The sequence below is a fragment of the Sesamum indicum genome, linkage group LG6 (genome assembly GCF_026168435.1).
Source record: "Sesamum indicum cultivar Baizhima isolate 11 linkage group LG6, ASM2616843v1, whole genome shotgun sequence".
Classification (NCBI taxonomy): domain Eukaryota; kingdom Viridiplantae; phylum Streptophyta; class Magnoliopsida; order Lamiales; family Pedaliaceae; genus Sesamum; species Sesamum indicum.
The window spans coordinates 20885247-20910280 of NC_142662.1; the positions used below are offsets into that span (position 1 = coordinate 20885247).

The window sequence follows — 25034 nt, forward strand, 5'->3', positions numbered from 1 at the left end:
ATAACGGTACACAGTTTCAGGGTAAGGAAATCACGAATTGGTTGAAAGAATTAAAAATCCAGCAGAATTTCACATCGGTCGGTCATCCTCAATCTAACGGGCAGACGGAGGTGACTAACAGAACTGTCATGCAATATTTGAAAACCAGGATCAAATCAAAAGGATCATGGGACGAAGAACTTCCAGGTGTTCTATGGGCGTACAGGACGACCCCGAGGTCGTCCACAGGTGAGACCCCTTTTTGCATGGTTTACGGTTCTGAAGCTGTTATTCCTGCAGAAATCGGCGAGGAAACTCAGAGGATCGCGCAATACGACCCGGGAGAGAACGACCAGGCGAGGGTTTTCGACCTAATCACACTAGAAGAAAGAAGAGATGCAGCATACGCTAAAATACTCCACCACAAAACCCTGATGATGAGGCAGTACAACAAAAAGTTACGACCAAGAGAACTCCAGATAGGAGATTTGGTCCTTAAGAAAGTGGAAGTCTCAAAACATGTAGGGAAACTCGATCCTGAATGGGAAGGACCATTCAAAGTAATTGAGATCCGAAGAAAGGGGTCATATGTGCTACAAGACACCAAAGGCCGGAATCTCCCCCGACCTTGGAATATTCGAAATTTGAGGAAATTTTACGCCTAAGAAGGCCGAGGCGCGGGAGCCTAAGAGAATTGTGCCTGAAAAAGGCCGAGTCGCATGCGGCCGAATAAATCGTGGATGCCTGGGAAAGGCTAAATAATGTAATAGCTTAGTGCGATCGCATCGATTACCTGAAAAAGGTCAAATAAAACCTATGATTGTAGGCATAAGCCACATGTTTGCTTGATAATCGTCTATTTTCGACCGCACCAATTACCTGGAAAAGGATAAATAAAACCTATGATCGCAGGGATGCGATCAAACTTAATTGTCTATTTCCAAAACCAGAATAACAAAGCCTGAAAAAGGCTCGCAATTGTCAAAAGCAGCATATATTAAGACCTGAAAAAGGCCACGAGTTCCACAAATAGAGGCTCGAATATGCAAAATAAAACTGAGATTTTACATGTTATCAATTTCGTCCAATAAAACAGCAAATTCGTCCTCTCCTGCAGGGGGATCGTCTTCCTCGGGAAAAGGTTGCATATTCCCATCTACGCCGGGATCTAGCTTGGACAAATCAAAATCAGGGACATATCCCCATAAAGTTGATACCTGAGCCTTACACCGTTCGAAACCTTGTACAAGGTAATCTGCTGCTCTGATCTCTAAAGCAGTGTCGAAGGCAGGAGCTTTGAGGAAATCGCGAGCGCCCTGAATGCGAGCCTCGCGAAGGCGAGTCGCAAAATCATCCGAGTTCAAAAAGTCTTCGCGGCCCTCAGCTTTGCCTGTCGATCGACCAGCCGCAAAACCTGCCTCACGACCTAGCTCAGTAGCCTTCGATATTTCAGAAGCAATCTTCTCCTCTAAATCCTTAACCCTGGATTCCAGGATCGCACGTTGAGCTTCCGAACTCTCAGCCCGAGAAGTAACTTCGCCAAGTTTAGCACGCATGTCAGCGCTCGCACGCTCAGACGCAAGCTGGTTTCTCCGGAACCCAGCACACTTCAAAGAGAGGCTACGGACGAAATTGGCAGTCTGAAAGAAAAATACGAGTTAAGGAAAAGCCACGATCGAAAAAAGATAACATCGAAACAATACCTGAATAAGAGAATGAGCAGCATGTTCCTCCAAACGGGTAAATGGGCTCTGAATCAAAGCTGCTTGATCAAAAGGCAGGCAGATCGCGTTATATAGCTCCCATGACTCCTGGCCAGAGTGAGATCCCAGCACCGAGCTGTTAGGAGAAACGTTCCAATCAGGGATAAATTTCCCCTCAACACGCGGAGCCATCGGATGATTAGGAGCCCTGAGGTCCTCGCGGGCCTTACGCCAGCACTCTGAAATGTCGTTTAGCATTTCTAAGCCTCTACGATCACCAGGAGCTGCGGATAGTGATGAACTTGCGACCAGAGGCTGAGTACGAGCCCTTGTGTTAGGCCCCATGGGGCTCTTGTCTCTTCGCCGGCGGCGAGTTATCAAACCCCCAGGCTCAGATTCATCCGTGCGGGAGTGATTGGGTGATCCAGACCTCGGTTGAGTAGCTCGTGGGTGTATGAGCGATCGAGTATCTTCACTTCCTAACTCGATCGGGGGGCTCCTGGGTCTTGAACTCTCCGGTACCACAGGATCCTCGATTGGACGAGATGTCGCGGATGAAGGCGCAGCTGGTGTAGCCACTGCCGCAGCCGATTGAGCTCGGATAGCTCTAATCCGTTGAGAAAGACGAGCCTGGCCAACCATGTCGTCTACAGCCCAAAAAAGAGAAAGGTTAGTAGACTCTACGACCGTCAAAAGAGGAAACAAAAGAGAAATCTTTCACCTAAAGAGCCCTCAACCGGAATAGGAGCAGGAGAAAGATGCGCGAGTCGGAGGACTTCCTCCACCAAGATTTTCTTCGGGTCGTATCGGTAAGAGGAGAGACTTCTAATTAGATCATCATCTAACCCTCCCCCTTCGATCACGGGTTTGGGTTTCTCTAACACCCAATCACAGCAAAAGGGCCACCCGCGACCAGGTGGAGGTCGAACAAAAATGAACCTCTTTTTCCAAGGACCTACATTGGAGGTAAGGGGAGCTAGAAACCTACATTCTTTACGAGCGGACAAATAGAAAAAACCATTATCAGCCGATCTCGCTGATGTGGTGAAGGAGTACAACGACCAGAAATTGTCGAAACTGGGCTCATAACGGTGAACCCTCATTATGATGATGAAAATGATTATATGGCGGATCGAATTGGGCGAAAGTTGCATAGGGCACAGTTCTAGACGCCTAAGGATTTGGGAAACATAAGGAGCAAGAGGCAACCTTAAACCTGCATCAAAATGGTTTAAAGACAGAGAACAAAAACCTCGAGGAGGGCGATGCATACGATCGGTTGGAGTAGGGATTATGATTTCGAAACTTGGAGGAATATGGTATTTCTCACGAATCAAATGAACCTGTTGCCTAACAGTATTGACTATAGTCTCCCAAGGATTAGACTCAGGAGCAACATCGGAGGCATAATTAAGGCCCGACACGGCACGAGGTGGGTTACGCGACCCACGCCCTAACCTAACCCTAGACGGACCCTCATCGGGAGTATAGGACTCAATCCTACGGGAAATGGGAGAAGAAGAATGAGAACCAGAACCAGAACTTGAGGAAGGCATTATACCTGGAGATGCAGGAGGTCGATATCTGAATAACCGAGGAAAAACAGGAGCAATGACTTGAGGAAGAAGATGCCGGTAAAAACCCCATTTGAAATACGTATCGATATATATGGGGAGAAGTGAGTTTCAAATTCAAAACTAGCCATGCGATGAGCAACACGTGGCATCAGGCACCTGAAGAGGCATAATATCCCAGACACGTGGTTCACCGTATCCAAGGTCATTAATGCTCACGAAATCGTTCGAGTTCTACACGCTACTTAACATCGCGTCCAGAACTACGGGGGCTGATGATTGGGGAAAGTTACGCGCCCGCTTGAAAAAGGGTAGAATCCCATTAATTATTCCCCAAGAGAAATTTATGGGTGCTGCGATCATGGGATTCCTCAATTAAGCTACAAATTAGAGCGCATAAATAAGGTAAGAAAGCCATATATCCGCACTTACTCAATTCTACCTGGGGAGGAGACCATACATAAAGGGGCAAAAAGGCTCCTAGCCGGGTAATGTTCACTTTTTATTCTTAAGCATCAGATTACTCGTATCCTTCTCAGGCTAAATACTGACTTGAGCGTCGGAGAGCCTCCGTCGGGAAACCTCCCGACTGGCTTAACCTGTTTTCTGTGTTCTCAGGGATTGTCTCGAAGCTCAAATCGCGGATCGAAGTCACTTATTGCGACCTATCCACGAAGAGAAATCTTTTGACAATTCACAACCCTATTCAATAAATCAATAATTATTGAAAACTAAATTCACTTCAAGATTCAATATAACATTTTGCCGTATGATATATTCGATTTACCAGAATTTCAATCCGACTAAATTCACTTCAATATTGAACATAAATGAACCACCTTAATCCCATCAATACTCAAAAAATGAAAATTGAAACTGAAAACCACCAGTCTAATAGCGTAAAAATTGAAAGTGGCAGCCACCAATGTAATAGAGTTCGATGGTAGGAGTATAGTTTCGCACTGCAACTACAGGTGAGTGACTCCTCCAACCTCCACATTCATACTAGAAATTATCGCATGGCAGCACAAGAGAATCCCATGCAAGAGAGCTGCCCTCCTTCAGTTTTGCATGTTTTCTCCGTCAATTTTCACTCAATTCTATTTGCATGTTTTCTCTATCAATTTTCACCCGATTCTAATGTATAAACTAGAGTATTTAGAAGTTATTATAACCTAATTTTCACATGGCACAGACACATCAATCGCTGATCACCAAAATGATTCGTCGTCTCCATCAAAATACGACTCGTCTTCAAAGAATTGATCTGCATTGCCATCTACATCAAAACACCAGTCATCTTCAAGGAATTGATCTGCATTGTTGGACCGGCAACAGTGGCCTGAATGCTCATAAGATACTTCACTTCCACTTCCTAGCTCTTCGGACTGGCTCCCAGAAGTTTGACTTTCAACCTGTGACTTCTTATCAGATGCTGTGCTTGTGACTTCATCCTCGTCCTCGGATATCTCTTCATCGGGGTAATCATTCAAGGGATTGTTTTCCGCTGAGTTTCCAAGTTACACAATTCATTTAATATGGACTTCAGTGGCATGCTTTCTTTTGTTCATGTGTGAGGGAGTGTGTGTATTTTTGTCTTGGAGAGAGTGAGATGGAGGGACGGAAGGGGGAAGAGAGACTGTACCATTAGAATCATCAGATCCATATTCCGAATCATCTGGACCATCATAGTAGTCGTCATCGTCATCAACTTGCACCCTGATCAAGCACAATGTTTTTAGGTTAAGTAAAATCTATACTAGCAATACCAAAATCAAGATACAGAAAGGAGAAAGCCTTACAGAGGAAATAGTCTTGCAGAATCACCCTCCATAACACTGGCTTCTTCCTTAAAGGCGTAGAAGTCATAAACATAATCATCTGCAGATGCTGCATCCCAATCGAAGATTATAGACCAGCAGAAAACTCATAATAGATGAACAAACTACAAGACATGCCAAGTTCCAGACATACTAGGCTGTGCAGTGAACAGTTACCAAAGAGATAGAATGCAAGATAACAAAAACTCCAGTTACATACAACAGCAGAGGAAGACATCACAATTTTGAGGAAAAAGAATAGAAAAGAAAAAACACGTACTCTAGTTTCTGATCTTTTTCCTTTTAGAATATATCAATTTTGCAGAAAATCAGTTATCTCTTCAGCATTGCATACAAAACAATACAAATTTCCACATCAGGAATGAGAACCATTGATGAGCAAACCTCAAACACTATAGGATAAAGAACAAGTCATTGAGCCAAACCTTGTTTAGACATATAATCATGAATATCATGTTCAATCTCCAGAGCAGCAGTTGGTAAAACTTCTTTAAGGAGAGGCAAATAGTCAGCCATCATCCGGCAGTCATCCACATCCACATCCCTATATTGAAGATTAAGGATTTGAGAATGATCACATCTTACAGCTTAAGTAATGATGCAATATCATGACTTGTGAGAGAGATGTACTTCTCCTTTTGCACCTTAACCTCGAGCTCCTCCACATCAACCCGAACAACATCATAGAGTCGACACATTTCATAGATAGCTTCATCTTCTGGTGTTTCTTTCTTACCTTTCCTACTTCTCCATATTTGCTCAAAACGAGCATTTCTTGATATAACCTTCAAGGAAAGAAAATTACAGATAAAAATGTTAAAATGATTACATTATATAAGCTCCATAAGCGTGGGATAAAAGACAGTAAATGAGGATAAATTACAAACTCTTTCCATAACCATATTAAAGATGAGAGGTAGCCATATGTCTCATCGTCACACCCGAAGCAGAAGGAAAGCATAGAACTTAAATGCAAGAAGGCTGAAGGTTAAGGGTGGCAAAGAGAACTCATACCAGGGGAACATAACAAAACCACAACGAGTACTCTCTAATTACAAAAACAATCGCTCCTTAAGATGATTAACATGCAACTAGCCATGTAATGAAATATCATGGTAGGAGGGGCTAAAAGCTAAGTCATCATCACAACAAACCATTTGCATCACCACCTTGAAGGCACATGCACGAAGAATAGAGTCTTTGCACTCAGTGATGACAGGTGTAGAGGGGACTCGGAATCAAGAGATACAAGTTACTAAATATAATTACGGCAAACCCCAATTGCAACTTACCTCTCGACTCTGTTTCGCTTTGACCAGTAACTGATCTTGTTTCTGCAGACATTACATTGAAATCAATGGTTTAGTAACTCTTTGGTTTATACACATACATATTGGAAAGCAAGGCTATATATTGAGTCGCCAAATATAAAACACAAACACTCAAAGTTTTAACTATGTCCCAGAAAACAATGGAATGAATTTACACATATGAAAGGATTCAAGCATCAAAGATTGTGGTTCAACTTCAAAATAATAACATTGGCCATTGGTAACTCAGAGCCACATTTAAGTCATCTTGCGTCATAGGGAAAAGAATAGGTGCACTAGCATGGATATATTCCGCCACAAGCAAATAAGTAAACCTAGAAGTTCCGCATAACTAAATTGAATACAACCAGGGACTGCCTACTGGAACTAGTGGACAAGAGATTATGCGGTATGCAAGAGAGCGAGGAGATGAGTAAGCAAGAACATACTTTCCCTGTCTTAATGTTGCGTCTTCCCTCTTCATTTTTCTCTTTAGATTTCAACTCATCATATGGATTAGGCTGTCATCAAACAAAAGTAAGCAGACCAGTCTTAGCACTGCAAGTCAAGAAGATAATTCTATCATCCTGCAAACAGCAAAATGATTACAAAAATGTCCTAGAATGGGCTATCAAAAGAGAAATGACAGATCATAAGACTACTTTTTATGCTCATCCTCACACACCAAGCACAAAGATGTCATGTATTTATAACATGACACCTGAACAACTTACCACAAAAGATCGCAGCACATCAAATGTATCTTCTGAGCTAGTAACTGTCTCCACATGTCGTACAAGAATCTTCTTGGTCTTCAGTTCTTCCACTACAATAAGACAATAAGAGGTTCCATTAAGAGGAATTAATCATGTCTATGAAAGACAAATCCTCGACTGCTCAACATTAAAAACGGTTATAAAATTGAAAAAGAATGGTCAAGAAAAGAGCAATTTAGGATTCACAATAAACACAGCGGCAAATTTACTTTTTCTGCACAATTCACAAATATTTAACTTGATAAGTACCTACAAGTAGTAGGAAAAAATGCTTATCAGACAAAACCGAGTGTTAACATACCTCTACTAGAACAAGCATCAGATATTGATAGCTTTCCAAAGTCAAGCAACGGCCGCTTTAAAGGCCTCTCGAGAATTTCCAACCCTGATATATCAAAAAAATCCAAAAGTTTAAATCTACAAACTTTATAAGAAGACACAGAAAATGGAAAATAAAAAACATCAGTCCTTACAAAAAGCATCGATGGCGGATTGGAAAGCTTTTCGTTTAACCCTAACAATAACCGGCTTGTCTATGCTCGGCGCACTTGACGAACTCTCGGCCATGAGTGGTCAAAACGGGCCAAACCTGTCAAACCGTTTCAAGCTTTAACAAGAAAAGGGAGATGAACAGAGGTGGAGCCGAGAGGTTTAAGGGCGGGCTCTGTTCACAAAAATCACAGGTTCGAAGAGTGAAGCGGCGGCGCTGGATGGCGAGTGAAGGGGCGGCGTCGCGGCAGTTCTGAGGTTGTTCGTGAGCCAGATACAAAACTGGTAAGCGGCGGAGATGGGGCCGGAGGTTGGGGTGCGGGCGGAGAGCTGTAGCCCTGTAAATGATGGTGGGGAAGGAGAGGTAAGTAAATGTAAATCTGCACTGCACTACACACAAATGGCAGTAGTAATCATGTGATATTCACTTTTTTGCAAGACTCAATTCAAATTAATATTTTTGAAATTTATGCATTTCTCAATCAATCACTTTAATAATTTATTTTAGGTACAATATTTCAAAATATTATAAGAAAAATATATATGAATTTCTATATCTTGCAAACTATGGGGGTAAATTATAGGATTAATTATATTTTGACATTTTGAATTATGATTATTTGTATATTTTGGTATCTAAATTTATTATTTTTTTTGTCAATTTAACATCTCAACTTTATCATTTATAATTATATAAAATTTTACATTTTGTTATTTATAATTATTTTTCAACCAATTTTTTTGTCGAAAAACCATCATATTCAAAGTTTATTTAATATTTAAAGGTTATATGATGTGGTACTTTTCACAAATGTTTAACATATGATGTTCTTTCGGCATAAAAATCCACAAAAAGAGATTTTATATAGCCAAGTGCAAATTTCGCAAAGTCGATATGGTAAGTTGACACACACAAAAAAAAGTTTTAATAGTAAAGTGTAAAAATATGCATAGTTCGGATGACAAAATATAACTTATTATAAAGTATAATATTTATGTATTCTATTTATTTTAGAAATTGTATTTATATATTATTGAATTTAATTATGTGTGCATCTTGTTAAATTCTAGGCCAAATTGCATTTTACTCCTCCGTGTTTTTCTAAACTAGCTAAAAACTCCTTGTGTTTTAAAAATAAGCTAAAAGGCTCCTGTAATATAAAAGATCTTGCATAAAACCCCCCTTTTATTAGAAACCAACGGAAGGTGAATTTCACGCGTGCTTAATGCGAAACGGATTGAGTTTTGACAAATTTTGACCTCTTTTAGACTAAAAATAACTAATATACCCTTTTTGACTTATAAAGTCACACACATTTATTTTTTTTCTTGTTTTTAAGATTGTTTTTGTGATTTTTATTTTTATTTTTTATCCTTCTAATAAATAAATAAATTTTATTATTTTTTAATAATAAATTTATATTTTATAATTTATAAAATATTTATAATACATATTTAAAATTTATTAAATCTAAAGCCTTGATCTTTTATAAATTTAACGGTTAAGGTGAATTAATTCTTCAAATCGTTAGATATCCACAAATACTTTATCAAAATAAGTGAAGCCGGTCTCGTTAGAATCGTCTTTAAGAGATGAGTCTGATGGTAGTGGTCTGCAATCGAGATTTGACCGGACGACGACGAATCGATGACAACATATTTGGCGGTCGTGGCTTGAGCCCAGTCTCTTGACGAAAACTCAAATTGAAAGTATGGAAATGTTTCTCTTAAAAAGAGGATTCAAATGGTACTACTGGCGGCCAGAAACTTAGAGACATGTTTCTGGCAAAAAAGGGGCGAACCTGTTCAGTTTTTTCTTTTATTTAATTTTTTAATTAATTTTAATTATATTAATTAAAATATATTTTAGTTAATTAAAAATATTTTAAATAATTATAATAATTAAATATTTTAACTAATTAAGAATAATTATAATAATAATTGTTTTAATTAAATATATTATAAAATTATTTGAATTTAAATATAATTTAATTTAATATTTAATATTAAATAAATTAAATATAATTTAATATTTTAATTTAAATTATAAAAAAATACAAAATACAAGAATAAAAAAGGGCATTTTCATAAAAAAATACCTAAGAAAAAGGTTAAAAATAGTTAAAAAATACCCCACGTACACAAAGAACGCGTATAATGCACCTTCTGTTAATTACTAACGGCGGGGTGTTTATTGCTAAGTTTTACAAAATATAGACAGATTTTTAACCTATATTTTAAAACATAAAGAAAATTTTTAGCTGACTTTTTAAAACACTTGGCGGTTTTATGCCTTTTGTTTTTTCAAACCACTGCCTCTCCTCCTGTTATGGTCCCCATTAATAATACACTCTGATACCTTCAAATGTGACGCTCCCTGAATGATATTATTGTTTTATGCTACATAATTGCAACACGAAACTAACATTATCTATATAAATAGCATAAATTAATCTGTAGTCAATTGTACCACATACTTTATATATATTATTATGAGAAATTTGAACTCATCCATGACCTTTATACATATCTCTGTCACATATAGCAAGATAGAATTGTTATAACTTGTTGACAAGCCATCCTCACTTTTAGTGTGTAGTTAATATTTTCAAAATTTAAGACTTCTAATTTTTATTGACTTTTGAGTGGAACACCGGATACTGACCCTAGCTGACTTGGAATGAACAATATACGTAGATAGTCGATTAGTTCATTATGTGTGTGTTTTCCCAATCAATCCAGCTTGTAATAAGATCTCAAATATATTTATTTTTAATATTCACACTTTCAGCAAATAAAACTAAAATGTAAATACTTATATCACCATTTTAATTAGCTATATAGTTTTGGCAGCACCTCTATTTTAATTTACAAGTTCTCTCCAGACCAAAGTATACCTGATACATGCTCCATTTCAACTCCAAATATTCTAATTTGTGGCTAGTTTTATTTCCAAGAAGAATCATACAAACTGGGGCTCTATGTAATGAGTTATTTAGATTTTAGTACAACCTAATTTACACTAACAATTCAAACCTACTACTTTAAAATCCTCTCAAAACTCACATACTTTTTCAAAAATCACAATATTTTCTGAATATAATCTCTTGTATGTCTACTTTCATGTACAAAAGAATCATACAAATTGAATACAATTTGTATAACTCAGGTTACAAGGTTTTAAATACACTTTCTCTGATTTTTCACATAAATAGGGCAATAGAATGTTTTCTTACTTTTACCTATTAAAATGATTGATTTAGCTTCTGGCCAAAACCACAAAATTTTAGCAGACTCCCAAAGTTTTCACTAAATCAAGAATCATGTAGATTTGGACTGCTATAACACTTGAAAATCAAGTTTTACAGAGGTTGATTGAAACAGAGCCTTTGCTGGTGCCTTCTTTCCATCTTTATAGGTTTATTTTCCTCAATTTCACTGCACGTCTATAATGCACGGACACTCAGAAAAATTAGTCGATGCAGTGTTGGACACGGCATCGGAGTGTCAGAAAATAACAAAAAAAAAGGGAACATGGCGTCGGACATGCCATGGACACGGCTCTTGGCACACGTTTTGAACTTTTTTTATAATTTCAAAAAATTTTGAGTTGTCTTTAAAGAAAAAAAATTAGGCTTAATAAAAAAGAAAAAGAATTGATTCACTCTTCTTAAACTAAAAGTTTTAGGATTAAATTACTAAAAATTCGAGATATATTCACGATAATTTAACTAATTTAAATTATTAGAAAATTTTCATAGTGTTCTTTTTAAAATAAATTAATTATATATACTTTTTAAGCCAGAATCGATTAAAAGTATAGATGTAAAACATGCTTATTTTATATTTTATCTTAATATTTTTATTATATATTTTTTTAATCTTCCATAAAATTAAAAATATATATTGTATTATGTATTTTCGTGCGAATACCTTGTCGTGTCCTATTTTTTTTATATTTTCTGTGTAGTTGTGTCCATGACCATGCATCATAGATTCCCACCCTACTCCTACATGAATTTAATCAAGAAAAATAAACAAGACTTACAAAACCAGGGAACACTATTTTTTATATAGCTAATCTATGTGTATATATAGATATATATGTTTAAGTATCTATATATATAGGTTTATAGGAGTGTATATATATATATATTAATATAATAGTAAATATATGTCGATAAGGGTGTGGGAAAGTGTTCACGTATTTTTTGTCTTTATTCCACTGCCCCATCTCCCTTTTCATCTTTATTTTTAGGGTTAAATATATTTTGCACCCCTAAAATATGTTATCCTCGTCAATTATTTACCCCCTATTTTTGGATAATCCTTTAAATTAAATAAAAAATAACAAAAATGCCCTTGACTATTTATAAAATGATATATTCACATCAATGCCCTTTATTGTTAAATATATCAATTAATTTGTAAAGTTTATTCAAATACAATGTTTGTAAATTAAGTAAGTACAAAATAATTATTTGAAATTTGAGTGCGTAAATAGTCGTATTGATAATTAGCAAAACTTTGAAAATTCACTAATTTTAAGTGAACAAAACAAAGATGAATTTTGACATATTAAGATTTTATGCGCTGGTATTTTAGGGTATAAGCTCTATCCAAACCCAAAAAATTTATTACCATAGTATGTATCGAAGTCTAGATCTAATATAAAAATATTAAATCGAGATATGAGTCATAACTATGGATATGGGTCTAGGTATTGCTCACCAATTGGCAAGTTTAACATGTTGGACCTAAAGTTAGGCCCATGGGTGAAATAGAGTTACTACATGAAAAGACAAAAAATTTATTTTTTAAAAATTACCTCATTAACTCCTAAATTACCCACTTGACATTTGCGTCACAAAACAATAGGCTCAACGACAACTTGTAATATTTTTGTCGTTAAAATTATATCTAGTGTAATGCACAAAACAAGTCTATACATTTAATTTAATTTAAAAATATTAACATTAATCTTATCAATATGTGATTAATTTGATATTAATTTATTAACATAAAAATTAAGTCAAATTGATTTATATATTTAACCATAGAAGGCATTAAAGTGAATATAACATATTATTAATAGTCAAGGGTATTTTTATTTATTTTTATTTAATTTAAAAGATTATCACAAAGATAGGGGGGATAATTAAAAGTCTCTTTAGTTTAACGGAGTAATTGATGAGAATTGTATACTTTAGGAGTGTAAAATGTATTCAACCCGTAATTTTATTTTTGTCTATCTAACTTTAGTGTATAATGTGGCCATACATATATATATATATATATATATATTAAAATAAGATTGTATTTATTCCCCCTTTCATTTTCATAAATTTACATTTTAACCCTACAATTCCTATTATACAGATATTCAAATGCTTACAATAATTTATCTCGTCTTTATACTAATTATATAAAAAAAAAGCTCTTCTTTTGTACTTAAAATGATAGTTATAATAATTAAATATATATTTTAGTTAATTAAGAATAATTTTAGATAATTATAATAATTATGTACTTAAATATATATTTAAATTAATTAAAAATAATTTTAGATTAAATAATTATAGATTTTCAATTTAAATTTTAAAAATTACAAAAAGTATTTGAATTCAAATATTATTTAATTTAATTAAATATTTGAATTTAAATTATATAAAAATTCAAAAAAATATATAATTTTTTTACATTTTTAAGTAAATATATTTAAAAAATATTTTATCTTTTAGATAGATGAAAATACAAAAAAATCATTCAAAATAAGTAAAAGATGTACATGTTAAATATATAAATACTATAAGGGCATTTTAGTAAAAAAACCACCCAAAATGGGGTTAAAAACATTCCCAAACTTACAAGGAGCGCGTGTAATGCATCTTTCATTAATTACTAATGGAAGAAGTGTTTTTTGCAGAGTTTTACAAATCATAGGAATTTTTTAGCCTATTTAAAAAATACAAGGGGGTTTTTAGCTTTTTCAACAAAACACAGGGTGGTAAAATGAATTTTAGCCTAATCATATGTTTGATTGGCATTATTAGAGCCCAGTAGTAATACTGGTTTTATTGATAAGAATTTATGGGATAATAGATCACGTCTCTTAGGTGGGATACACAATCCCACCAATTATCATAAACTTGTATTTTTCTTCCCTCTTCCTCCCTTTTTCTTTCCATCTATTTCTTCTCCCCACGAATAATATGAGATGACTCGTTTGAACAATCCACAGAGTTCTTTCTTTTCCTAATGACTAAATAAAAAATATTACTTTATTTTTTTGGGGACTTTTAAAAATATTTGAGTTCTGATTAGTTGTCAAATTGAATGTGTATTTAGAACTTCTGAAACTTATGCATAGAAAAAAAAATGAAATATCGATCCAAAAATTAATTTTATTTCATTAAAAATTTAGAGATCATTATTATTATTTTTTGAAATCATTCACAAGCTACAATATAAAAATAACAATAATTTAGAAAAGGATGCCCTTAATAATCTTTTTATAATTAATCATATTTTTGTAATCCGTTCAACCAAATACTATATTATATTATCACATAGGATATCACACATATAATATTTCAAACCAAATAATATGTAATAAAAGTTGGGATTAATTATCATTCAACTTCTCATCCCACCAAATCCCATCACGCATAATTCTATCATATGAACCAAACGAACCCTAGAGTATTATGATGTAATATATGACCATTTGTTAATAAAGGTCTAGTTCAGTTACAAAGTTGAGTTTCCATGGCTTTAAAGGTCATGGGTTCGAACCCTATCTATGCATGGGATATTGTTGTACTGCATAGTTAATGTTGTCTTTCTATATGTAATAATAGGTGTTGTTTGGATATAGTTTAGTTGATATTATTGATCAGATTATGGTTGTTATAGTTGTCTTTATTAGATATAGACATTCAATATGAATATAATTAATTTATTTCAAATAATAATTATTTATTGAATTCACCTTTAAAAAATAAAAGTAATCAATGGCATCAATTTTATTTTTAAGTGTTCAATTATGTACTACTTCTTTAATACCCATTACAAATAAAATGCTTTTTGAAATACATAAATTAGAAGAATTTTAATTTTTTTTATATGTAATGTAACATGAGATGCAGTATCAATTTATAATAAAATATGTGAATTAAACCCCACCACAATTCAGAGAACAAATTCGATTGCTAAAGGAAAGAAGCGATTAATTGATTCATATGCATTTTACTTTTTAATTATAATTAAACTTAATTATATTTTTCTAATTTTCAAAAGAATTACATGTCAATTACATATTGATGTGATAGTAAAAAATTACATGTCAATTTTCTTCCTATCTCAAGGTTTTTTACATTGATTCAAAACTCTTAAAAGCATAAATTAATTACTCATCACCATTGATGCAGGTAGCAAAATAGAGGTCGGGTCGCTTGAACTCTTTTCTAGCTTCTTGATAGTGAATCATGAGAATAGAAAACATGTTAGGCTTCTCAGATAGTCCTCAACTAAGGTTCTCCGATGTTTAAGTCATAAATATTCATATTTGGCAGTATTTATAGTATATCATACCGTATGAGATGGCTCCATGTGGCAACATCTAGGGGCCTTGTGTTAGATAATCTAACGGTGTGTCAAACAGGTCTTTTTTTACAGATCGGGTCAGATCGGGCGATCTGATACGTGAGTTTATGCTCGAATCCTATCCTTCAAGAAAATTTATAGGAATTGGTGGATATTTTCATCTTTTTATTTGTGAGGAGGCTACTACCCCCATCAACCACCAACAAAGGGGATTCTAAATTCAGGAAACAATATAATAAAATAGATCAACTCATATTGTGTATTGAGGAATGGCCTCTCAACTTGAGAGCATCTATTTCTTGTTTAAACACACCTTCCATAGACGCATTTAACTTGTGGGCAAGCAAAATATGTCACACTCCAAGGCCTCGATAACACACAGTTTTCTATCTTGGGACGCGACGTATATGTGTACGATTTATTGAGATCCATTTTAGAGTGTTATTAACCCGTCCACATACAAAAAAAAATCAAACTCAACTCTAAAGATTTTTGAAAGGTTCTGTAAATAATTACACACCAAAAGTATATATAAGGATGCATAATTACATGTACATACACCAAAAAGCATTTTCACAAAATTCAGGAGCCACGCCTCAACTCCTAGTCACAACCATGACTCAAATCAAAACTAGATGGATCCTATTGACAGCGTAAGGCAGTTAATCATTATTTTCTGCGTCCACCTGGTCTGGAGGAGCAAAGGCTTAGTGAGGCCGGTGGTAGGGTACAAAAATATTAGAATAGTAGTAAGAAATATAAACGAGCTTTTTGTTTATTAAAATCTTGTATCGCTTGCTTGTAAAATTCTTTTAAAGTAACATGTAGAAAACCATAAGGCAATATAATCCAAGGAGCATAAGAAGCGTGTGAAGAACCAAATTAGGCAAATACCACCCTTTTGTCTCCCAAAAGACCACTTACTACCTTATCCCTCGACTAGGAAGCGACCCTGTTATCACTTAGAAATGCCATGCCTAGGTACATGGCGGTGCCAATCACAACCATCGACAACCTCCAGCCTGTGTGTGATAGAATACCCAAATTGAACTGGATGAGGGAAAACAATCAGAGCATGGAGAAGCATCAATTATGAAATCTAGCGAGCTAAGTTAGGCTTAATTGGCATCAGGCCTCGATTGTGAAACATCTGATTGCCAAGTTAGACTCTGTGGTTTAGAAAATTATATTTAGTATTTATGAAGTTTGCTTTTGTTTAATAAATAAGTTATTTTATTAGTTAAAATTAACCAATTTTGTTGATATCAATAAAAAATCGAATAAAAGACCGTAAATACTCCCGATTAATTTATTATAGGTCAAATAAATCTTTTTATGATAAAATTTTTCTTATATATCTTCACATGTTAATGTATGTGATAAGGTATATTTTCACAGTTATAAGGATAATTTTGTAGAAAAATGTGTTTGACCTGCAATAATAATAATAATAAGCCATTCGAGTGTAAATATCAATTTTTATTTAGGTTTTTTTTTGTTAATGTTAACAAATTCAGTGAATTTGGAGTGGGAAAAGAACTTATTTGTTAGATGAAAATAACCTTAGAGGCACTATATATAATTTTTCAAATTATAGAAGATTTATGTAAAATTACACCTAATTTCAGAAAAGATTTGAAAAATTATAATACCGATACTTTTTAAAATATATATCTAATTTCAATTTATTCTCTCACTTATAATTCATACCAAAAAATAAAAATAAAAATAAACCGGCCTTAAAGAACACTTTTTTGATAACTTCTAACATAGAGTACTAAAGAGAACTGGATTTTCAAATTAAGAAGTCTAGCTTAGTCAATTTCCAAGAGATGTGGGATCAGATATGGATATTGTTTCGACCCGACCCGAACAAAAAAGTATTCAGCCCGTTTTCTGACGGACCGTATACCAAAAGTACAGAGTGGGACGTTTTGATTATATTCGTCTTGCCCACTTCATCGTCGTATCAATGCTCTTCACATATTCTGTCAAAAGAGGCACAAAGGAAAAGAAAAAGCAGAAGAAGAAACTCTCTTGATAAGCTCTCCATCCCATCATTTTTTCTCTCGTTTTCTCCGGCATAATATCATTATCTATGATTTAATGGAGGAAAGCTCCTCAGTCCCATTTGATGAGTTCAACTGTCCCGCCAATTTCCAAATCCCGTTTGATCTTTTTGTGTCCAAGAAGAATAAGGGGCTCGGGAGTCCAGGAAATCTCAGATTCACGGACTCAGCGGGTAATTCGGTGTACACAGTGCGGAAATTGTCCCACAAGTCAGCTGATAATCGTCCAGACTACACGAAAAAGCTGCTTTTGGATTCATCTGGGGACACCCTCTTCACCATAAACCGAGTAAGCGTGAGTTCGCTCTCTGATCATGTTGTGTTTATTGGTTTTGGATTTCTGGGCTTTGCTGATTTTGGAGTTCTTGAATGTATCAGGGGAAAGACGCGGGGGGTGGGGTGTTGGGTGGGGCGGGGGTTGGTTCATAGTTGCTTTAATGGATTCTGTGTCCGTATTCAAGGTACATAAGCTGAATCGTACTTGCGGAATCAGTCGTCTGCCTTGTGATGTAATGAATTTCTTGGCTTCTTTGTTTTGGTGTTTTTGCTATTAGATGTGTTGAGACGGAGCGATTATAAAATAAAAGGGAACAAATTTTCACTGTATTCTGTGAAAATATGTTGACATCTCATAATTATGCTTTACATAATTATGGAATTCTGCGCTTAGAAATATTATGGGATCCAAGTGTCCTGTGGATGTGTTTTGACAGCATAATATGTAGCTCCATTTTCTTTTCAAATGTGATATCAAATAGTGTTCATAGGAATTGTCGTAAGGTCCTTCAAGAAAGTCCGATTCATCCGTGGGTTTGCAGAGTCCACATATTGATTCACTGCAATAACGAAAAGATTCATGGGTGATCTATGTCACGGCAAGAACTTAGGTAAGCCAAGTGCTGCAAGAATCAAGTCGGTTAGTGGAAATTACATAGCTCTGAGGACTGCAAGAATATTCTTAGCACTAGAAATGGGTGGATAATTAACAAGATGGTGAAAGTAGCATTATGTTATGAGAGATGCCATTTTTCTTCCTTATTCTTGCTTTCTTATTGTTGGATAGGACAATTTGGTCCAGAACTGTTATACCCTCCCATTTGGTGCGCTCGGCTCAGGAAATTGTTTCCACCAATCACCAATTCTGATTCTTTTCATTGCATAATTGTCCATAGGTCGTCTTTTATGGACATCACGTTAGGATATACTTTAGTTTGTCTTAAGATAGATCTCATGGATGTCCGGGTTTTAGAACACTCTTCAAGTAGAAACAGCAATCTGGATATAGAGCCAATGCATGAGTTGCCTGCTATGTATTGTACATCAGGATAGTGAAGAATAGAGGTGTATAATTGAAGTGGAATAACATAGATCTTGGAGCTTTAGTGTGTGAAAACTAGTGAAAAATTGCAGCGCGGATATATGATCCTGCATTGTTATGTTTTTGTGACTATGTGCGCTTGTTCAATTAGCCACCCCAGTTTACATATTTGTTTAATAATTCAATCCATTATTCTAATCAATTTTGAAATTTTGATCGCACATTATCCAGGTATTCTTTCCAATTCTTGCTGTGTATTTTGGGACCATTGTGCTCTACAATGGGAAAACTAATACTGTTTTTTACAACAATGAATCTGTTGATATGTTAAGGGAAAAGTTGAAAGTTTTTGTTCTATGTTTAACTCGAGTCTTTTTCCAAATTTTTTGAAGCTTTTAGAATGTTTCCTCCAACATCATGTTCTTCTTGTAGAAAGGATCATGGCAAGGCTTTAGGGGAAATGATGAAGAGAAGAACTTGATATTCATAGTGGACAAAACGCTAGATGAGTTAACCAGAACTGAGTTTAAAATATTACTTCTCGGCGAAAACAACAGAGACTCAAAGACTGAGTTGCAGATGAAAGGCTGCCCTTTCAAGAGAGCCTGCACCATTTATAAAGACGATTCCATAGTAGCTGAGGTACTCTTAATTTAGATAGTATTGTAGTTTTAGCTTGTGGTAACTCTTCAAGTAAAACAAGAGATGCAAATATATTAGTCTGTTTGATGAACTGCTTTTTACCAATTAGACCTAATCGAAATACGCCTTTCTTCACTTGCTTCATGTTAAGGCCCATTTAACTGGTTGCTGCCATAACTACTGAAGATCAGAACTCTTTCTCTTCTCTAAGTGGCTTCAATATAGCTATCATATATGCGAATGGTGTTAATCTGGTGGCCATCTATAATGTTTAAGGATTAAAATTTCAGTTTTTCTTCATGCTTTTCGCTTTTCTCTATAAGTGAAAAGGAATTTACACTGTGATATCAACTAAACATCTTCATCTTTCAACTTAAGGAAACTTCTCAGTGAACATGAACTGATACCGTTCTAGTTAAAGTTCCTGCATCAATCGTCATTCTTGAACAAATGAAATAAGACAAGAAAAGAATACGCAAATCTTTTTTCTTATGATGCTTCGTTTTGCCTCTTCTTACATGGAAACTTTGGATTATCCTTCAATAAGAAGATGTGGACCTTCATCCGAAATGTTCAGTGATACACATCGTTTCTCGAGAAAGATACTTTGTTCTATGACTGATCAGAAACTTAAACATAAGAGATTTTCCAGCCATAATTGTTAGAGTTCCTCCCCACCAGCTAATTGTTCTGGACTTAGTGTCTGCTTCTTATAGTTTTTGACAATTATACTGCTTTCTTTCATTCTGGTGCAGACCAGCCTAATGTACAAGCTCGGGATTGGGAAAATTTTCGTTCCTAGGAACCGGTTTCGGGTAACCATTTTTCCTGGATTCAATGATCATTGTTTAGTTGCATCACTCATTGTTATATATTTTGATGGAAGAAGGCTCTGGATATGAGTTAAGCTAAGTTATTGTATCTCTTCTCTAGTTATCCAACCCCCAATTTTAACTTGTAACATATGCTGTTTTATTTGTCTCAAAACTGATCTTTTGTCGGATATTGTAATCATTTTCCCTCTCTGATGATCATTTCATGAATTTCTGATGTCTTGCTTGAATGAATTAGTTGGTACCAGAAATGTTAGAAAACATCAAGAAAAAGACTAATAAGTGAAAAGGACGCCGAACTTCCCAACCGGAAAGAAAAATTCCCACTGATTGTATACTTAGTGTAAGCGTGCTCTGAGACCACAAAATCCAGTTAGAAAAGGAAATTGAATATAGGGATAAGCTGCCCATGAGCATCATGGCATAGCTAAAAGGGAACAAGGAAGCAAAGCCCTGCTATCATCTGCATATCATGCTCATGTGACATGCCATGAATGATAGAATTTGCACCCAGGATTAGAGATGCCACAAGCAAAGATCATATTTCCCAATTGACTGCAAGTTGAATAAGTTATGGCCCTCTTTAGATTGTTCTGTAATATTCCAGTGGTTGCTGCAAGGAATGATGCCATTGTGCCTGCAAAAGTAATGACAATCAAAGCCATGGTGGAAACACAGAAACGACAAATGAGGTAGCTGGGCTTGCTAAACAGCAGGGAAAGTTTCCATCCAGGAAGGAGAAGAATCGGGGATAAAAGTCTTTTGGTCATGTCAGAAGAGAAGTCAGCTAGAGCTATGATAGTACGGGTGCCCACAAGCACCCTAACGGTCACCATGGCAGTCATTGCAACAAAAGTGAAAGGTGGATAAAAGAAAATAAGACGGGGAAAGAATGTGAGTGATAGTTAAAAAGAATTTTCTTTTTTGTTGTTTGAATAATAATTAGTTATTAAGGCAAATTGCACTTTACCTACAAAACATTTGAAAAGCACTTCAGCACTTGAAAAGCTTAATTGGTTGCATGGTACTTCCGATATGATTTTCAAGCCAAAAATCCCACCAGAATCAAAGCACATGACCTCCATATGTTGTTTATAATGGGCAAAAATGAGAAGAATGGATGATATTGCTCTTATAAATAGCATCTGCTTTGACTTAGGTGGTATTCTTGTCCTAAAAATCATGTTGGAGGTGAAGTGCGAGTCCCAATCAAGGCCTTTTCAAGGGGAGAAGTGCTTTTCTCATACTTTTGGGACGAATTTTGCAGAACCGAACATACTGAACAAAATATATAGGATATGATTTGTACAATGAAATAGTGAGACATTCTTTGTAGTATAGATACACTCTAGCCGCATAACGTCCAGGTCCAATGTATTCCAAAGAATCCAAACAAACTGCCAAATGCGTTAACAGGAGGATTATTACAGCATCATTACCCAAAATCTCACTCATCAGAGTCAATCAAACCTTAACTTCGTCTCCACAAATTCTCATCCATGGGAGAAGTTGACCCAGCTTTCATCCAAGCCCTCGAGCACCGCCCGAAGCCCTACTCCATCTCCGCCGAGACAATCCCAATAATCGATCTCACCCCTCTACAGCAACTCCCGCCGAGCGCCCCGTCAGGTTTAGTATCAGAAATAGGCGAGGCCTGCCGGGACTGGGGGTTTTTCCAGGCGATAAATCACGGGGTGCCCTCGAAATGCCGTCGGGAGATCGAATCAGCGTCCCGGAAATTCTTCGCGCTGCCGAAAGAGGAGAAGCGGAAGGTGGGGAGGGATGAGGAAAACCCCTTCGGGTATTACGACGGTGAGCACACGAAGAACGTCCGGGACTGGAAGGAAGTGTTTGATTTTGCTGTCTTAGATCCGGTTGTCTTTCCGGCTTCGCACGATCCTGATGATGTTGAGGTGAAGGAATTGTTCAATAAGTGGCCTGAGAGCCTGCCTGAATTGAGGTATCTGCAGCTGGCTATTCTTTTTTTGTTTTTTGTTATAATTTACTAAAATAGTAAAAACTAAACAATAATAACAAATATTAATTAATCAAACATGGCTATAAACTTTTTCGACAACATCATCCATAGGTACGAATGATGACGAATATCTTGGTGGTAGTTAAAATCATTTTAAATGACGATATAATTATTGATCAAATATCCAACAGAAGATTTTGAAAACCATGCCTAGCTGCATTATACTGCTTTTGAAGATTAAAAAGAGTTTGCATGTTTCAGGGAGGCCTGTGAAGAGCACATTAAAGCAATGGAAAAACTAGCTTTCAAGCTACTAGAACTCATATGCTTGAGCTTGGGCTTGTCGAAAGATCGTCTAAACGGCTTCTTCAACGACCAAACGAGCAGGGTTAGGCTCAACTACTATCCGCCTTGCCCTGCTCCTCATCTTACTCTTGGAGTCGGTAGACACAAGGACACCGGCGTCTTGACCATCCTTGCTCAGGATGATGATGTTGCCGGACTTGAAGTGAAGAGGAAGACAGACGGCGAATGGATCCTCGTCAAACCTAGCCCAGATGCTTATATCATCAATGTTGGTGATATAATTCAGGTAAAGTTCGAACTTGAAGATTGTGTTTCCTTAGCTAATCTCGTGTTGGAATTTTCTGCACTGCAGAGTTGAGTTTTCAACTGTTAGGAAATCCAAAAATAGATTGAAAAACGTGTGAAAAATCAAACACAAACTAAGAAACGAAGTTTACATGTCTTAGAGATAAGTTGCGCCTATGTTTCACTCGTCACGACAGAGTGTCCGTTGTATTACAGTAGCAGACGGCCACTCATTAACTATTATAACTAAAACCACTATTAACACTTGTAAAACTAGAGATACTCTTATTGAGCAAAAGTTGGGTCGGACTTGGCAAACTAAAACATTATAAACTTGATTGATGTACGAATGTCTCAATATATATACAACGTTCGTAAGTTTATAAAATTATAAGTACGTCCCTAAAAATAAAGTTGGGATCGGCTTCCATTGACTCAACAAGCCTACTTGATCGATGTATATGGATATGTTCATATATACAACGGATATAACATTTGTAAAATTACAAATACACCCCTGAATAGTTAAAGTTTGGTCAATTTGACATCTATGTGCACTTATATGGCACTAACTCGATTTGATCATACATGGATATTTGCAATATATAGAACGCCCGAGGCAGATGTAAAATTACAAATGTACCCCTGGGAACGAAGTAGGTTGATCTTTCCGTGTAACAGGTATGGAGCAACGACAAGTACGAGAGCGTGGAACACAGAGTGGTGGTGAACTCGGACAAGGAAAGGTTTTCGATTCCTTATTTCCTGTATCCATCGCACTACACATGGGTGGAGCCTCTGGAGGAGCTGGTGAAGGAGCAAAACCCCGCCAGATTCAAGAGGTATAACTGGGGAAAGTTCCGGGCTACTCGAAACCGAGGTAACTTGAGGAAACTTGACGTTGAAAACATTCAGATCTCGCATTTTAGGATTTGAAGGAAATGTTTACCATTTATCGTCAGACATCATGAGCCGAGTTACGTCTTCAATGAGCATGCAGTATTGCGCTGTATATGAAACAAATTCTCAGGAAAGGGAACAATAGCCTGAATTTTTAATTAATTTTTGTTTCTGTTTGATGCCTTTATTAGTGAAATTCTCATGAAAAATATATAACTACAAATATAATTTTAATAAATATACATTTTCAACTTAAAATTCTATTTTGATATGTAGGACAAATTTTTGTAAAGGTGATAAAATCAAGTTAGATAACTGCCATTTATTACAACTGAATGGCATATTTAAAGTGTTTTTATGAAGTTATAAGTGCATGTAAGATAGTTTAACACGTGAAATTAAAAAAAGCCATATAAATATTTTAATTAATTTGATAAAAAAAATTACTAATGACTAAATATAAAATTTATTAGCATTATATGCAAATACTTTTTAGTCATTAAGATTTATATAATTTTCATAAATATTTTTATAGCAATGTTTTCCTTCTTCATTGGATGCATGGAAAAATTATATATATATATATATATCTTTATAAATATATAATTTTGTTACAAGTATATTATTAGTTAAAAAAACATGTACATTCTGAAAAATATGGAGGGCACCCAAAATGCCAAAAAGGAAAGAAGTGTGGGAGAAAGCCTCCTCCAAGAAGCCTTGAACTGATTTTCGGGACAAGAAACCACTTTTCAAAAGGATCAACACAGTGTACACCCCTTTAACAGTACCCATTACTCAGGCCCTATGGCGATTGAAGGAAAAGGTCTACTAACTCTTCCTAAGTCATGGAGAGAGAGTCTCCAACGTCCCAAGTTAGACAAATTCTGTCGTTTCCACAATGACTATGGTCATAGCACTGAACAATGTCGACATCTAAAGAATGAGATCGAAAGGCTCATTCAGAATGGATATTTGCAGGAGCACATTTGTCGGGGAAAAGCTCTAGGGATGGGGCTATATAAAGAGCAAGAAACTGACAAAGGGAAAGAAGTAAAAGTTTCCAGCCCTGAAATTTCCTCAGGAGAAGATCATAAAGGTCCATTTGGAGGCAAGGTTGACGTCATCGACCCTCCTCATAAGAAGATTATTCGAATGATTGTCGGAGGCCCAAGTGGAGGCGACTGTCATCATGCCAAGAAAGCTCAAGTCAGGGAAGCACATAGTATAACCGTAAAAGAGATATGGGATGTTGGTGCAATGGAGAATACCCCCATCATTCAGTTTGGGAGGGCCGAGATCGGGTCTTAAAAGCTTTCACAATGATACTCTAGTTATCACAATGTTATTAGCCAACTATGAAGTAGGACGCATCTTCATAGATTCAGGAAGCTCTGTGGACATATTGTTTGAAGAAGCATACGAT

At 35.7% G+C, this 25034-nt stretch overlaps 4 protein-coding genes across 8 annotated transcripts; 2 read left to right on the top strand and 2 right to left on the bottom strand.

Moving 5' to 3' along the window:
- Positions 1-992: 992 nt before the first annotated feature.
- LOC148787900 (uncharacterized) lies at positions 993-2743 on the bottom strand. The gene is made up of 2 exons (XM_088881527.1): positions 1683-2743; positions 993-1619 (listed from the first exon to the last, which is right to left on the bottom strand). The coding sequence occupies exons 1-2, from the start codon at positions 2322-2324 to the stop codon at positions 1044-1046; spliced, it is 1218 nt and encodes a 405-aa protein (XP_088737653.1). The 5' UTR covers positions 2325-2743; the 3' UTR covers positions 993-1043.
- Positions 2744-4126: 1383 nt separating this feature from the next.
- RDM4 (RNA-directed DNA methylation 4) lies at positions 4127-8093 on the bottom strand. Its single transcript, XM_011082464.3, has 10 exons — positions 7657-8093; positions 7485-7568; positions 7142-7233; positions 6857-6928; positions 6390-6431; positions 5728-5882; positions 5523-5641; positions 5059-5146; positions 4902-4975; positions 4127-4763 (listed from the first exon to the last, which is right to left on the bottom strand). The coding sequence occupies exons 1-10, from the start codon at positions 7748-7750 to the stop codon at positions 4468-4470; spliced, it is 1116 nt and encodes a 371-aa protein (XP_011080766.1). The 5' UTR covers positions 7751-8093; the 3' UTR covers positions 4127-4467.
- A 9113-nt stretch (positions 8094-17206) lies between these two features.
- On the top strand, positions 17207-20925 carry LOC105163927 (LURP-one-like protein (DUF567)). 5 transcript variants are annotated; one of them, XM_011082460.3, is made up of 4 exons: positions 17207-17641; positions 19097-19306; positions 20062-20121; positions 20747-20925. In XM_011082460.3, exons 1-4 carry the CDS (start codon positions 17384-17386, stop codon positions 20786-20788), a joined length of 570 nt encoding a protein of 189 aa, XP_011080762.1. In that variant the 5' UTR covers positions 17207-17383; the 3' UTR covers positions 20789-20925. The 5 variants fall into 5 exon arrangements, with proteins under 5 accessions (XP_011080762.1, XP_088737654.1, XP_011080761.1 ...); XM_088881528.1 differs by having other exon boundaries at positions 20727-20753; XM_011082462.3 differs by having other exon boundaries at positions 17208-17641; positions 20760-20890.
- A 573-nt stretch (positions 20926-21498) lies between these two features.
- LOC105163928 (jasmonate-induced oxygenase 2-like) lies at positions 21499-23795 on the top strand. The gene is made up of 3 exons (XM_011082463.3): positions 21499-22099; positions 22379-22709; positions 23390-23795. Exons 1-3 carry the CDS (start codon positions 21639-21641, stop codon positions 23642-23644), a joined length of 1047 nt encoding a protein of 348 aa, XP_011080765.1. The 5' UTR covers positions 21499-21638; the 3' UTR covers positions 23645-23795.
- The last annotated feature ends 1239 nt before the right edge of the window (positions 23796-25034 follow it).